General features: G+C 39.2%; 4 protein-coding genes across 5 annotated transcripts; 3 read left to right on the forward strand and 1 right to left on the reverse strand.

The window, feature by feature from the left end:
* Window positions 1–380: 380 nt before the first annotated feature.
* On the forward strand, window positions 381–1,861 carry LOC130702860 (SAP domain-containing ribonucleoprotein-like). The gene is made up of 6 exons (XM_057524471.2): window positions 381–532; window positions 666–759; window positions 835–902; window positions 974–1,089; window positions 1,147–1,474; window positions 1,540–1,861. Exons 1-6 carry the CDS (start codon window positions 512–514, stop codon window positions 1,711–1,713), a joined length of 801 nt encoding a protein of 266 aa, XP_057380454.1. The 5' UTR covers window positions 381–511; the 3' UTR covers window positions 1,714–1,861.
* A 4,535-nt stretch (window positions 1,862–6,396) lies between these two features.
* Window positions 6,397–7,757, forward strand: LOC130702859 (ankyrin repeat and SOCS box protein 13-like). Its single transcript, XM_057524470.2, has 6 exons — window positions 6,397–6,609; window positions 6,680–6,847; window positions 6,930–7,089; window positions 7,157–7,297; window positions 7,358–7,409; window positions 7,480–7,757. The coding sequence occupies exons 1-6, from the start codon at window positions 6,553–6,555 to the stop codon at window positions 7,748–7,750; spliced, it is 849 nt and encodes a 282-aa protein (XP_057380453.1). The 5' UTR covers window positions 6,397–6,552; the 3' UTR covers window positions 7,751–7,757.
* Window positions 7,713–8,615, reverse strand: LOC130702861 (NOP protein chaperone 1-like). The gene is made up of 4 exons (XM_057524472.2): window positions 8,429–8,615; window positions 8,263–8,351; window positions 8,011–8,142; window positions 7,713–7,935 (listed from the first exon to the last, which is right to left on the reverse strand). Exons 1-4 carry the CDS (start codon window positions 8,514–8,516, stop codon window positions 7,747–7,749), a joined length of 498 nt encoding a protein of 165 aa, XP_057380455.1. The 5' UTR covers window positions 8,517–8,615; the 3' UTR covers window positions 7,713–7,746.
* A 562-nt stretch (window positions 8,616–9,177) lies between these two features.
* Window positions 9,178–14,330, forward strand: LOC130702850 (serrate RNA effector molecule homolog). Of its 2 annotated transcripts, none has more exons than XM_057524456.2 (15): window positions 9,178–9,329; window positions 9,598–9,742; window positions 9,802–9,963; window positions 10,048–10,170; window positions 10,251–10,421; window positions 11,002–11,068; window positions 11,133–11,315; window positions 11,389–11,539; window positions 11,599–11,924; window positions 12,005–12,145; window positions 12,217–12,726; window positions 12,825–12,949; window positions 13,070–13,366; window positions 13,464–13,610; window positions 14,047–14,330. In XM_057524456.2, exons 2-15 carry the CDS (start codon window positions 9,606–9,608, stop codon window positions 14,108–14,110), a joined length of 2,604 nt encoding a protein of 867 aa, XP_057380439.1. In that variant the 5' UTR covers window positions 9,178–9,329; window positions 9,598–9,605; the 3' UTR covers window positions 14,111–14,330. The 2 variants fall into 2 exon arrangements, with proteins under 2 accessions (XP_057380439.1, XP_057380438.1); XM_057524455.2 differs by lacking the exon at window positions 14,047–14,330 and adding an exon at window positions 13,725–13,943.
* The last annotated feature ends 101 nt before the right edge of the window (window positions 14,331–14,431 follow it).

Raw genomic sequence — 14,431 nt, forward strand, 5'->3', positions numbered from 1 at the left:
TACCGCCATTCAGCGTGAAAAGCTATAAAGGATTTAGCAAAATTACGTAGTACACGTTCTATCGTTTCAGTCTGTTTAGTGCGTTACGTAGTGCTGGCGCCTTTAGCTAAGAATATTTTGCGGGAATGAATGAAGAACGGGAAATGGGCGACTTCGCGGGAAAACGTAAGAGCTATTCGTATGGGATGGAGCGCCATCTACGTCGTTTTATTGATTCATTTCGTTTCTCTATAGTTATCTGTCTTCCTTGGCAAAAAAAAAAGGGGGAAAAAATTTAAAATTTAAATTTAAAAAAATAAATAAATAAATTGTAACGTAAATGCGTAGGCATAAATCATATGCTTTACAGCAAACATCAAGCAAACGAGATACACGTACTTAGTTTTTCAGACAATAGTTGGCGCTGATTTCGATTCCCGCCCAATATCTGTTTGCCTATCTCACCGTTGATGTCTGTCGCTAACGCTACCACATTGGGACGCCGGCACAGAAACTGAATTATAAAACGATAATGGACATCTCCAAGTTAAAAGTAAAGCAATTCGATTGTCCGTCTATCATAATGTTTGTGAAATCAAATTTTTATACCAGTTATTTTCGGGATTGTGTTTTCGGTATTGCACTCTTGAAGCCAAAGCCGTTCATTGTTTTTTTTTTCTTGCTAGGTTGTGGACCTGAAAAAAGAGTTGAAAAACAGGGGACTCAGTACCATTGGAACAAAAAATGAATTAATGGAACGATTGCAAGATGCCGTGCATGGTTAGTTTTAAAAAATGAAATTGTCGTGCATGTTAAAGTGCATTTACTGATATTTGTTTTGCCTGTCTGATATAGAAGATGAAACAGGAGATAATGGAGCTTTGGATAATGACGATCTTCTAGATGAAGAGGCAGTTTTGGCAGTAAGTACTAGGAGCTCATCAAAAATAAAACAAAGTGTTCATATAGTTACTTCGAATTTGTGTTGATGTAGGAAGAATCTGATGAAGCTATCTTAGAAGAGGGAAGCACAAATCTGATTGTGCCAGAAGATGATGCAGCTCTCCTAACACCAACTGCATTGATCACTCCCAAAGTTTCTGCTGAAGTGTAGGTTTCTTGTTTACATCAGCTTGTACATTTTTAATTTCATATGTAATATTGTAGGCCTGCCCAGAATTCAAAGAGTGAAATAGGCACTTCCCGCAAAAAAATCATCTTGAATAGGAAAGTAGCATCTTCTCTCACTTCAGGGGAAGAAAGTGTTTTACAGGAAACAGAAACTCCTGATGCAAATAGTCCCAATAAGAGTAATGAAACAGAAACTAAGGAAGAAAAAAAGGTGGTCAAACTTGGTTCCTTGTCTGCTGAAGAAAGAGCCAAGCTCAGAGCCCAAAAATTTGGGGTTCCTGTTCCCGATTCCCTTAAAAAAGCTGTAAGAGCAGAGAGGTTTGGTAATGCAAATTCCACAGTTGCACCAACTGGTAAATCACAGGTATTTATTTGAGTGATGCTACTATTGATGATTTCCGGTTTTCATACATAATTTATTTATGTTAGGTGGTTGACAATGAGAAACTCTTGAAGAGGCAAGCTCGTTTTGGAGTTGTATCAAATGCCGAAATTGATGAGAAGAAGCAAAAACGAGCAGAAAGATTTGGAGCTAATAATGTTGGCGGCGCCAGTTCTGACGAACAGAAACGTAAACGTGCGGAGCGTTTCGGTCTTGCCTGAAATCGTCTTTTTGTGTGTTTATAACTTGACGTATGTTAGTGGTCGAAACAAAGACGTGTGCGATCACTTGATAATCTTTTATTTTCTTTGGCTAGTTTTCCCCTCGAGTAATTTGCACACTCTCACAATATATTTTAAGCAACGTGTTGATGCAGTATCATTTGCCAATCAAAAACAATGTTTCCGTTTAATAGTGCCGGTGTTGAATAAGATGTGTAAAGTGGAAAAACCTGATGCCTTTACAGAAAACGAACAACCGTGGCTTTGGTTTAACCGTTTCTTTGACAGCCACTCGTCGTTCTCTATATTAAACAAAGTAATTCGTTTAGCCTTATGGACGTATTCCAGAGAATAGAACATTTGATTTGAGCTAACGACATCGACTTAATTGACTTTGTTGGCCGATCTAGGAGGTTTGCGAAGCGCAGTATTAGCGTTATTAAATTTTCTCCTAATATCGTTTTTTCTTATTATTCTCTGATTTTGGCATATTTTAGTTCTATAACCAAGACATTCATCTAACAAGTTGCAATCAACACAGTCGCCCCACTTAGGAAACCAATAATGAAGGCAAAGACCATATGATGTGCCTTGGTTACTTTTACTCTGCATTATCAGGCACAAACTTTACATTACTTTAACATGATACACACATTTTTATCGCCATAGAATAACCGAGGCAACGAACGATTGCGTCGGAAATAATGAGATACCGCATCTGAACGTCCGCAAAGACCTTGAATCAATGCAAGGTTTCAAATTCGATTCAAATTTTTGTGTAAACCGTCGACGAGAAGAGTGAATTGAATACTTTCAGTGGTTCTTGATGTTGATATTCAGAAAACGCAGAGCAAATTTTGCACGACACAATATATAGAGGAGGTGAAGGTACATCAAATAAATCAACGGACCTTATTAATAGTAATGCATTACTAAATGCATTATCATGCCGTTCATCCCCCACATTTTTTGTCCTGTCTATTTAGAAAGCAGCCGTACACTACTTACCGATGTTTTTATTTCAAGTGTTATTATAATTCTTGATTTTCCCGTACCATAAAAACAAATAAAACACAGAGTTCTGAGCAGAATCCTTTTATTAATGAAACAAAAAGAAAATACAATTCAAATACTGACAACTGACACCCGGCTTTGTTCCTTATAGCGCTCCACGAAAATTGATCGACTCGTTTAAGGATGAAAATCCCCCGCAAGGTAGTTGATTCACTGCTGCGTACATTAAGAAAATTTGTACTTTCTTCCATCGCCTCTTCCTGTGGTTGTAAACAAGTGTCGAAGATGTCGGCAAGCACTTTTAACGAATATAAGTGCAATACCGATCACACTCTTCACAAGCTCACGAACTCACTGAAAGAAAACGATTTGCATAGAAAATACACGAACAAAATCGCGCGGCAATTAACAGCACCATCACGGGTTCGCCAATCAATTCCGTCGGATTGCCACAGGGGAAAACGTCAAGGTATCATGTTGTTGACTGACAAAACAATCATTTGAATGCATTTAACTTAAAAACGAAAGAAAAAGAACTGCAAAAATTGGGTGAAGTAGATGGTTTCAAATGCGATGCTATTTAATAGGTCGTTTTCCGAAAAACGAAGGTAATTCAAAGTACATCGTCTGCAAAGTTGAAAAACCTCATTTACGAAAAAGAACCCAATTAAATCAAGCTGATTTCAGTCCACACCTCTTGCCCACTTTCAAAATCCACGTGCGATTTTGCTTCACTGAGCTTTCGCGTTGTTTTCCGCTCCTGAGGATTGGGACCGTTTGCAGAAGACAAGGGCCCTACCGCATCAATTGGGGAACCTCTGTTTCGGTTCGGTTCCAATTGGGGCTTAATCTCCTTGCTTTCAGGTAGTTTCATGGTCCCAGGCTTCGTTTCTTGGCGGCCGTACCATTCTGTAGAGTTGGGTAATGATCGGTTCGGACCATTAGATTTGGTAGGCATGAGTATAGGGGCTGGTTGTGCGCTGTAAGGTCCATAGCGAGGTGGCATCGCTCCCGAAGTTTGCCCATTTCTGGGTGACGACATCGATCCTTGACTCATAGGTCCTGATAAAGGGGTCTCGTATGCTGGCCTGGCTTGTTCCATCCGGTTTCCATCATTTCTGATACGGTTTGGAACAGCATACATATTCTGACCGGACTGTCCAGTTTCAGATTCCATGGTTACGGTGCTCCGGTAGGTCCCGCAGGAAGTTGGGACCGACATCGCTGTAGGCCCATTTCTTTGCGAAGACACGGGACCGTTCAACACGGGTCTTGATGGATCCACCCGTTCAGCCCCTTTTTCAGATGGTTCCCAAGTCTTGTGGTTATAGACTTGATTGCCCTCGTTTCGGTTAGCATGCGGGGCACTGTATACATTCTGATTGGCATGACTGTTGTCCGTTCTAGCACTCCCACATGGAGGTGGTGTTGCTGTACGTTCGTGTTTTTGCGAGTGATTGGTCCCCATTGCCGTTGGCAACCTGGCCTGTTCCGCCTGCCTCTTTTCCTCTTGAGCTTGGTATAGCTTCAGTGCATGGTTCATAACCAAGCATTGGTTACGAAACTGCTGGTTTTCTGCCTCCAACTGCATGATACGTTGCCGTAAAAATGCCTTTTCGCTGACTGTTTCTTCATACCAATGCTCAAAGCGCGCGAAGTCGTTCGTTTTGTGCGGCAATTCAATGCGCGTTGGATGTGGGACGTTCTGGGATGGTAATGGGCAATGAGGCAACGCAGGGCTGGGTCCTTGTGGTAGAGACGTATTCTGGTTTGATTGTAAGCCCAACGTGGCGGCCTGTTGCGGTAGATGACCATTGACGACGTTGTATATCGGCTGGTCGTATATTGGTGTACCGGGCGTACCGGGGTTGTTAAGGCCGTAATTATACGGATTCCGGTTACGAGATGCTGGGGAATTCTCAGGGAATCCGTAAAGCGACTGGGGTTGGATGGCCGCTTCTGGGATTGGTGGCAATGACAACCGGGGCCTTTCAAGCTGAGGTTGGTCGGGAGAATCAAAAGCAAGGATTTGTTCCAGCAACGACGCCATCCACGAAACAAATTTGTTGAAGTATGACAACATTTTAAGTGACTGTTGTTTTCTCGAAAAGAATTTTAATTTTAAAAAACGGCATCAAGCGATGTTCTTATATTGTAATCGGCTTGGCTCCAGCGCATTTCCTTTGGAGATGGGGAACGTTTTCTTAATTCTAAAAATTTCAGTTAAACATAATAACATTCAAATATACCTTTTCTTAAAGTTAAATTTATTTCACATACTGTTCATATCATCAATCAGTATAGAAATAATAGTAAATGTGATAAATATCGGGAAAATCATCGTTAATGATGATGGCTATATCAATGCATAAGGATGATGTTAACGCAATCTCATTGGTGCTAGCGCCACCTGGTGTTGTAAAAAAAAAACCTTATTAATAAGTATCAATGCTTTTATTGGCTTTACTTTTATATAATTATAAATATACTAGTAGCTTTGGGCCCGTCCAGGGCCGGGGGATATGTGGCGCTAGCGTATTTTAACGCTATTTTTAAGAAAAATGACCAACAAATATTTTTTGCCCCGTCTACTATTAATTCTTTTTACAAATCAATCATACAAATCTATCAATATAAGTGTTTTAGCATTATTATATTTAGATTTTGTGATTGATTATCACAAGGCCTAAGTTCAATAACCAAGCCATCGCTCTTACAAGTTGCAATCAATATAGTTCGCCCCAGTTAGGAAAACCAATGATGAAGGCGAAGACCATATGAAATGTGTCGGTTACTTTTGTTGTCGTTATCAGATACAAACATTAAATTAACATGGTACACATTTTTATATGACGTCGCCATAAAAGAACTGAAGCAAACGAACGGTACAATGAAAAGCAATGAGGTATCGCATCAGAACGTTCGTAAAGCTCTCGGATCAATGTAATTCTTCAAATTCGATTAAAATTTTCGTGTAAACTGTCGATGAGGTGAAATGCATTGATGGATTGTAAAAATGTAATTTGTCTGTAATATAATGTTTGCTGCATGTGCTGATTGTTGCTGCTTCGTCTGTGGGTACAAAAAGAAATAAGAGGCATACAACGCTAGCTAAACTGAGCGGAGTAAATCATAACTTAATTTGAAATTATCATTAGCTGCAAGTGAAAGTAATACATTTTTAAGGTAACATCAGTTGCAAATTACAATAACATGTTTATTTTTTAAATTCTAGATAGCGTGGACGTATTTCTGGTACATATTTTATATCTAGGAGGAGACCAAACAGAAACAACTAGATATAGGGAATAGGAAGACGGTGCTGGTGTCTTTGGGAAGGAAATACAGGGTGGTTTAAGCATTGTGGACGGTCTAACGAAAATTAAAGTCTATTTTAAAAGTTCATATAACAATTACTGACGCGTGAAGATGCCAATGTGTGAAGCGTTGGACTAGAAAGCAAAATGAGAAAAAGAGCCTAGAATGTTTTCAAATCGTACGACGCGACTCCACCGGTAAGGCCAAGCATGTCCACCCAGTGGGCCAGGAGGAAAGCGGTCTTTAGTTCTTTATTTCGTGATCTGTGGTTGGGGGTCGCTGTTGTGACGTTTCACAATAGTGTTGTTCAACAAAAGTTCTTTTACATGTCTGTGTCGGAGGAGCCCGATTTCTTCTGCTTTGCCGAGGCATACACCTAAAAACATTTCCCAAAACAAATATTTAAAAACAAAAATAAACGAATTCATATACTGGAACAGTTTGCTGTGAGCTTCTTACAATGAATGTTTAGTCTGCTCTGATTTCTGTAGATCTGAAAACTTTGACATGGAAAGTCTTTTAATTGAATGGCATCTTAGTGAATCACTTAAGAACAGACATCCTGTGTGTAGACCATTTTTTCTGTTCAAATACCAAAACCATCATGGTTACTGATTACAAAGTTTTCTTTTAGATGCATTATGCAGCAAGGAATGGAAATGTTGATGTCATGAAAGCACTCATTAGTCGTGGCTATGTTGTAAATTGTATGACACCATCTGAACTAGTCACTCCTTTACATGAAGCAAGCTCCAAAGGGTGTGTAGAAGCTGTGCAGTTCTTGATAGATGAGGGGGCATGGGTAAGTGCTAGTTGATGTGTTATCAAAATATGATTTATGGCACTTAACCAAAGAATCATCTAGTACTAATTTTTTTAAATAGATAAATGCTAGAAACATTGATGGGGCTACTCCACTTTGTGTGGCTTGTGCGGCAGGCCAAACAGAAGTAGCCAAAATTTTGATAGAAAGTAATGCTTCCGTCAATCCAACAATTCTAATTGACCCCTTAAACTCACCCCTACATGAAGCAGTCATGAAAGGTGTGTTTTCTCATGCTGAAATAAAGATGGCATATGTTAAAACATGTTTTAACTTGGTTTTTACAAGGTCACGTTCAATGTGTGAAACTTTTGATAGCTAAAGGAGCAAAACTAAATGCAGCTGATAGACATTATGGAACACCTCTCCATGCAGCATGTGTTGCATACAAAATCAATATTGATTGCATTTTGTCATTAGTTCAAGCAGGTATAAAACCATTAAAATTCTAAAGATTCATCTCTTAACAGATCTTTATTTCTATTGTAGGCGCCGATGTCAATGCTACGATAGTCCACAAAGCTCCCCTTCACATTGCTGCGTAAGTGGAAATACGATATTTCTCGGTCAATTCAGCCTAGGTGTTCAGAACATTGTATTTTTCGTGGCAGATATAGGAACTTATTGTCAGTGGTGCAACTATTATTGAACTATGGTGCTGATGTTTACGCGAGAGATAAATCAGGTAAACGTCCAAAGGATTTGGCAAGATCTAATTCTGCTGTCAAAAGACTGCTAAAAAGCTATGAAATTCACCCACGAACTCTAAGTGACTGCTGCAGATTAACAATACTTAAATCCTTTGTTGTAGGAAAAAACTCAATAATTATCAAACAGTTGGGACTTCCTAAGAAAGTTGTACAATATATTTTCAGTTGTTAAACAGGAATGGTAATATTTTCCTGTTCTACTTGATCCTTTTCTATAACTTGAACTAAGTTCGACTTAAAGTTGCCTCCTGGAAACTTTATGTTATTTTCATCTATCACTTCATTGTTTGCCTCTGTTCTCATGTCTTCAGATGAAATTGAACAGTCTGAATCTGTGTCTTCATAAAGAGCCAAATCCTATATGTAAAAAAAGAAATAAAAAATTATAATATAAAAAAGCTTTTAGAATTTTTAATGAGCTTCAATGCAAACCATTTCTATTATTCTTCCAGATTCTTCATCTAAGTTCTGTATGTCATACTTTGTTTGCTTGTTAGGATCACTTTTAAGCTCCTCTTGCATTTTAATGTTTGCACTCCTTAGGTGAGGTAGAAATTCTTTGACCTGCAGTAAAACCATTACTGTTAAAATAAACAAAATTGTGCAATTGTCATTCATTTGCTAATGATTCATAGAATGTAAATTTTGAGACTAGCACCAAAATCCACTACACCTTCTGTTTACCTTCTGCAAAGAAGATGATGGCGCAATTTTGAATGTTCCACCACTACGTTTTTTCTCTTTCAAGAGAGAGAAAACTACACTTTCTTTTGCTATACATACAATACATTGTGAATGAGTATCAGTACAAATCTTTCATTGCTGCTGAGAAAATAAATGAAAGATTTACTTTTTTGTCTAATTCCCTCCACACCAAGCAGTGCTTTGGAATGTTTTGGTTTCAAAATATCACTTTGTGACTTTGCTTCAGACGTCATATTTTCGGGGTTAACAAGCGGCCAGAAATGTAACTTTCACCTATAGTTTGATCGGAAGTTTTGCCAACTTTGCAACGACAGGAGACAAATCACACGTGTCAAATACAATCAAATTTGTAGCAAGCAAAACAGACGAAAACTTAATATCGATCTATTTCTCACAGACATGTGATTCGATATATAAGGCGTGGAATTTCGCTATCCTGTTCCTCCAACGCTAGTTACCCATCTAGTTAACCATCTACCAAGTCGGGGCGGGCTAAAAATCACGGGTTAACCTCAAAGCCGTTTTAGAAGGTTACGAATTTTACGGTCATTGGGTAGGCGGGTAGAATGGGGCTTAATCAGGTTTTCAATAGGAATCATGATTGCATCACCGATTACCAATCCTGATTGAAACCCGATTGGGTTTCAAAATGCGAAAATCTTCACCATCAATCTCTCATTCTCATTCAAACCAACCAATTTTTTTAGACAAGGCAACAGTGCGTCCATTGGTTTATCAACGAAATAAAAATAATCCAGACAAATTGGGCGCGTTCTTTGCTAAAATTTTTCTAATAATTATTGTTTTACTATCGAACAATTAGGCGGGGATTATAACAAGATGTAGAAGGATGCTGTTACTGTGCAAGAGGTACTGTACAGTACGTTGTGCATATGTCTAGTTCATTAGTCACTGCCTGTTCCCTGCAGGTGACAGCACTAGTGACCCTTTCAGCCTGCGCTATTGGCCACCAAGGCATTATAGCGTTCTTAACTTTCATCATCGCGTGGCGGAAATCGAATACCGAACAACACACCCGGCTAAAGGTGAAACGCAAATAAATCTTTCTTTTTTCGGATTACTTCAGTTACCTCTGGCTTAATCGTTCAATTCGTTCAATTGCCAACAATCGCGTTTCGAAAATAGCCTATGTAATAGAAACTAGTTTTTTTTTCGTCTTTTACATGCTCGGCCATTTTGCCGTTGTAAATCAGCGGCTAAGTCAACTTGTTTTCCTTTAAGGAGTGTTTATTTTGAAACGCGGAACGCCCGCTGTCAAAAACTTAGTTTAACATCCATTACTTTTGGTCACAGCCTCTATCATGGGGGACAGTGACGATGATTACGATCGCCGGAGAAGAGACAAGTTTCGGGGAGAAAGGAGTGAGTATCGTGCAGCTGGAGAGTCTGGAAGAAGAGAGGAAAGAGGAAACCCTCGTAGAGAAGAGTGGAATGACAGGTTTGACAAATTTTATGCATTGTGTGTTATCTTTTCACATAGGTTTTTTTTTAAACTAGAGGTCTGATGGAACCCAGACGAGGAGAGTCCTGGAATTCACAGAGAGGTTCACGTTCCCAACCACGTCATGAATACCGTGAATCTTACCGTGGCCGTGAAAGGTACAGCCCTGCTGGTGGTTATGATGCACCCCAAGTACCCAAAAGAATGAGGCCCGACTGGTAATTCAAGGACTGCAATATTAACTAAAGATGTAAAACATCTTTGTTCACAATAACATGTTTGATGTTTCATCATCACTACAGGGAAGACAGACGTTATGGGTTTGATGGTGGCTATGGGCCAAACATAGGATCTTCCTGGGGCCAAAATGAAGCAGTCATCAATACCCCACCCAGTGCTGGAAATTTCGGTGGTTCTTCGTCAAGGTATGTTTAAATGAACAGAATGTTTTTTTTGTTTTTTTTGCTGTAGGTTAGAAATTTTTTAATTATCTGATGCTTTACAGAGGGGACGAATTTCCAACCCAACCACCAATGATGTCTTTCAAGGCCTTCCTTGCTGCTCATGATGACTCGATTTCCGATGAAGAAGCTGTAAAAAAATACGCTGAGTACAAACTAGAATTTCGCCGTCAGCAGCTGAATGAATTTTTTACAAGCCACAAGGACGAAGAGTGGTAATGTTTATTTAATCTTCTTTTTTTTAACTATTATTTTCTTTATCTATAAATACTAGATTTTTAGAAATGTAGTGGTCAATTATTTCCGTTTTAAGAGATGTACGATGTCTGTTGCCTTTTGCTGATGGAATTGTTTTATTTTCATTTATATTAAGAATTAGTCGCGTATAGTCGATTTCGGATAATCAATTTACATATATTTAATCCCCCCTGTTTTTCAGCCGATTGACATAGCCGCTCTTGACGTCCCCACGTTTATTTCATCCAACTTCGACCTTTCTTAAAGGTGCCAAGCAACTATCAAAAGAGCTGCTCGAAATGAAAAACAAACTTTTTTAACTGTGAACATGATCTAAACGAGATCTCCGAAGTGTGCGTTAGAGTAGGGATCAACTGCGCGCAATGCAGTGGTCAGTCATTAGCTAGGGTTAAAAAAAGAATCCGTACCGGGAGAACAGGTGAGGGAAATCTTGGCCTCTTGAAAGTGTGATCCCTAGCTGGTTATTTTCATTTGACCTTTCAAATTGTGATGTTTTATTAATTTTTCTCCTACTTTTTCGTGTATGTGAATGTTCAGGTTCAAGTTGAAATATCACCCAGAGGAAAACCAAAAAAGGAAAAACGAGCATCAGGCCCATATAGAAGTAAGTACTAATTAATTTCTTAGATGATTCAAACTAATTTATTTTTCTGTCATCCTTTCAAAAGCTTCGTGTTAAAACTATGTTGGATCTAATGGGAGAGGGTTATTTAGACCAAGTGACAATTGACGCCGATCAGTCCGAGAAACTAGTTAAGCTGCTTGACACTGTGGTTATTAAACTTGAAGGCGGTTCTGAAATAGATCTTCAGGTACTTGAGAACCCTCCTGTACAACCAGCAGCTGAAAAGGTTCATCAATTATGCTCTAGTAATTTTTTTGCCGATAAATTTTTTTAACTCTTTATGTTTGACATGTACACAGCCGAAAAAGAATCAAGAAAAAGTTGCTAGTGAGGGGGAAAATAAAGAAACGGAAGAAATGCAAGAAGGCGAAGATGTGAAAGATGAAGGTGCATTGGAAGATTCGAAAGCTGAAACTAACGATGATCCAAAAAATGCCGTCAATAATAAAGGTAATTTTTTGTATAATGTACAATTTAGACACATTTATAATGAATTAAGTTTCATGTAGGGGGTAAAAGGAAGAGAAGTGGTTTTGATTCCGACAGTGGAAGCGATTGGGAACGCGAAGGCAAAGGTCAATCCGATGTTTCTGAAGCGCCTCAGAGCCCTGATGGTAAGTTGGAGGGTGGGGACGCTAGTCCATCTCATACAACCGAAGAAACAGAGGAAAACCAAGTAAAAGAAGTTGAGAAAACGAAGGCTGATGAAGGCGAAGAGAAAACAGAAGAGAAAAAGGAAAATGGTGCGTCTGGTCAACCTCGAGAGTTACACCGTACCGCTTCAATATTTCTTCGTAATTTGGCACCGACCATCACAAAACTGGAAGTCGAAGCGGTAAAACATAATTTCTTTTATTTCTCTAGGATATGGTGGATAGTGGCTTATTTTTCTTTGGTGTTTTCGATTCCATTTAGATGTGCAAACGATACCCAGGATTTCTTCGTGCGGCTATTGCCGACCCTCAGCCAGAGCGCCGGTGGTTTCGACGTGGATGGGTGACGTTTGAACGTAACGTTAACATCAAAGAAATTTGCTGGAATTTGAACAATATTCGGGTAAGTCGTATGTTATTTGATTCGTCCATCTACCGGTGTACCATTTATTTATTTATTTTTTTATTTTTCAGCTACGTGACACTGAATTGGGGGCCATAGTGAATCGCGATCTGAGTCGTCGCATCCGTACTGTTAGTGGCATAACGTCCCACAAACAGGTTGTTAGAAATGACATCCGCTTGGCAGCCAAAATCATCCAAAATTTGGATGCGCGTTTGGGCCTTTGGGTCGATGAAAGTGATAAAGCCAAAAATGCAGCTGGGGCTGAATCTACCCTTAGCTTCTCTGGAACGAGCCGCAATCCTGTTCTTCATAACATTACCGACTTTTTGATTGAAGAAGCTTCTGCTGAAGAAGAGGAACTTCTGGGTGCATCAGCCAACGAAGAAGGCGAAGAGGCCGATGCAGCTGCAGGCCTCACTCGGGACGATGAGCTAATTAAAGTCTTAGATCGCTTACTCTTCTATTTGCGCATCGTTCACTCGGTCGACTATTACAACCACTGTGAATATCCGAACGAAGATGAGATGCCAAACCGTTGTGGCATAATGCATGCACGCGGAATTCCACCATCGTCCAAAGTAAGTTTGCACACGTTGAATTTATTTTACCATCAATAATCAGTATAATTTTTATATTCATAATTGCCAATAATTTTTACAATGAATCGAATATTTAGGTCACTCAGAGTGAAATCAATGACTATTGTAGGTCGTTTGAAAGTAAAATTGCTTCATTCCTGGAACCTATAAAACGCCTAAGCGATGAAGAAGCGAGCAAGCTGGGATTAAAAGAATCTAAAGCGTAATGGCTCTCTTGTCTTTTTTTTAGTGGTCATTTTAGGACAAATTTTATTTTTTTACTATTCAAATAATCTTTGATTTTTTAATTAATTAATTATTTTTTCTTCTTTGATTGTTACAGTGAAGTAGAGAAATTCGTTGCCGCTAACACACAGGAACTAGCCAAAGACAAATGGCTGTGTCCTCTCTCAGGAAAGAAGTTTAAGGGCCCTGATTTCGTACGCAAACATGTGTTCAACAAACATGCCGAGAAGGTGGATGAGGTACGGAAGGATGTCGAATACTTCAACAATTACCTGCGTGACCCAAAAAGACCTCAGTTGCCTGAGCATCCTGGAAATCGAGCTGCGGGAATTAGACCTTCTCCGATAAATGAATCCCAAAGGGGTGACCATTTCGGTCCACCCGGAGGTTTTGGGTAATTTTGCATTTATTTTATTTTATTTTTTTTTTTAAATAAACTTTTATTTTACTTTATTTTAAATAATTTTATCGTTGCATATTTGCTTTCGCAGGTATGGTAATTTTAATTACGGTAGTGGGAGAGGAGGTTTCGGTGGAGGTGGCTTCGGAGGACCCAATAATTTCGGTAACGTTGGAGGAGGAGGAGGCAGAGATTTCGGCTTTGCTGGTCGAAATAATCGAGGAGGAAGAGGCCGCGGGTAAGTGATTGCTTTGTTAGGTTCTCTCAAATTTCTGTTTTGGGGGAGGCCAGGAGTTATGCGGTGGTTTGCGTATGGCGAAGTTTTAAAGCTCAGCTATATGACTTGTTGCAGGCCCCAACAATCCTCGTACGAAGGTCGGACAATAATTGGCTATGATGACGTTGATACCCCAGCTGACTTCGACGTCTTCTAATAAAGAACAGACTACCCTCCAAATGTTGTTTTATTTGTTTTCGTTTGATACCAGAAAAAGTTGCTTTCCTTCCCTTTAAGCGGTAAATCACATTTCAATTATCATTTCCAATCGTTAGCCGGCCTTGAACAAGTTTTTTAATAAAAAAGCTGGGCATTATGCTCGGCTACATATTTTTCTTAGGAATCAAAATATTTCATTTATTTTTTTTTTCCTTTTTTTTCTTTCGCATTTTGATAGTGGTGGTCCACGTCATATGTCACACTATCGGGATCTCGATCGACCCAACGATGAAGAATTTTGAACCTACATATTTCGTATGTCGACACTGCATAGGTGTATCGTTTAACTTGATCCCTTGATTTTATCTGACCAACACCTCCCTTGCTGTCTTCACTTTTAGTTGGAAAGTTTGTGGATTCATGTTTGCAATGATGCACGTTCATTTCTTTCATTATGTCATTCAGTCGTCAGTTCTCGAATGCGCTGGTTTTTTTCTTTGTATTACAACATGAACCGGAACTCTTTAAGAAGTCTGTGTTGGTTGATGTTCTATTAGCGTCCTTAGGAAACCATGGTAACTACGTATTCAAAATGTCAATATCTCTTGTTTATGAAAAATGAG

Source organism: Daphnia carinata, chromosome 5, assembly GCF_022539665.2.
Source record: "Daphnia carinata strain CSIRO-1 chromosome 5, CSIRO_AGI_Dcar_HiC_V3, whole genome shotgun sequence".
Lineage (NCBI taxonomy): Eukaryota > Metazoa > Arthropoda > Branchiopoda > Diplostraca > Daphniidae > Daphnia > Daphnia carinata.

What these genes read in the sequence shown, in the direction of transcription:
- LOC130702850 (XM_057524455.2), top strand. Translation starts at nt 9,606, where the DNA reads ATGGGGGACAGTGACGATGATTACGATCGCCGGAGAAGAGACAAGTTT. An exon ending in AGCCACAAGGACGAAGAGTG is followed by an intron (nt 10,422 to 11,001) that starts GTAATGTTTATT and finishes GTGAATGTTCAG; the next exon opens with GTTCAAGTTGAAATATCACC. An exon ending in CAAAACTGGAAGTCGAAGCG is followed by an intron (nt 11,925 to 12,004) that starts GTAAAACATAAT and finishes GATTCCATTTAG; the next exon opens with ATGTGCAAACGATACCCAGG.
- LOC130702859 (XM_057524470.2), top strand. Translation starts at nt 6,553, where the DNA reads ATGGAAAGTCTTTTAATTGAATGGCATCTTAGTGAATCACTTAAGAAC. An exon ending in CACTTAAGAACAGACATCCT is followed by an intron (nt 6,610 to 6,679) that starts GTGTGTAGACCA and finishes GTTTTCTTTTAG; the next exon opens with ATGCATTATGCAGCAAGGAA. An exon ending in ACATGAAGCAGTCATGAAAG is followed by an intron (nt 7,090 to 7,156) that starts GTGTGTTTTCTC and finishes GGTTTTTACAAG; the next exon opens with GTCACGTTCAATGTGTGAAA.
- LOC130702861 (XM_057524472.2), bottom strand. Translation starts at nt 8,516, where the DNA reads ATGACGTCTGAAGCAAAGTCACAAAGTGATATTTTGAAACCAAAACAT. An exon ending in GGAGGGAATTAGACAAAAAA is followed by an intron (nt 8,352 to 8,428) that starts GTAAATCTTTCA and finishes TTGTATGTATAG; the next exon opens with CAAAAGAAAGTGTAGTTTTC. An exon ending in CTGGAAGAATAATAGAAATG is followed by an intron (nt 7,936 to 8,010) that starts GTTTGCATTGAA and finishes TTTTACATATAG; the next exon opens with GATTTGGCTCTTTATGAAGA.
- LOC130702860 (XM_057524471.2), top strand. Translation starts at nt 512, where the DNA reads ATGGACATCTCCAAGTTAAAA. An exon ending in ATTGCAAGATGCCGTGCATG is followed by an intron (nt 760 to 834) that starts GTTAGTTTTAAA and finishes TGTCTGATATAG; the next exon opens with AAGATGAAACAGGAGATAAT. An exon ending in CACCAACTGGTAAATCACAG is followed by an intron (nt 1,475 to 1,539) that starts GTATTTATTTGA and finishes TATTTATGTTAG; the next exon opens with GTGGTTGACAATGAGAAACT.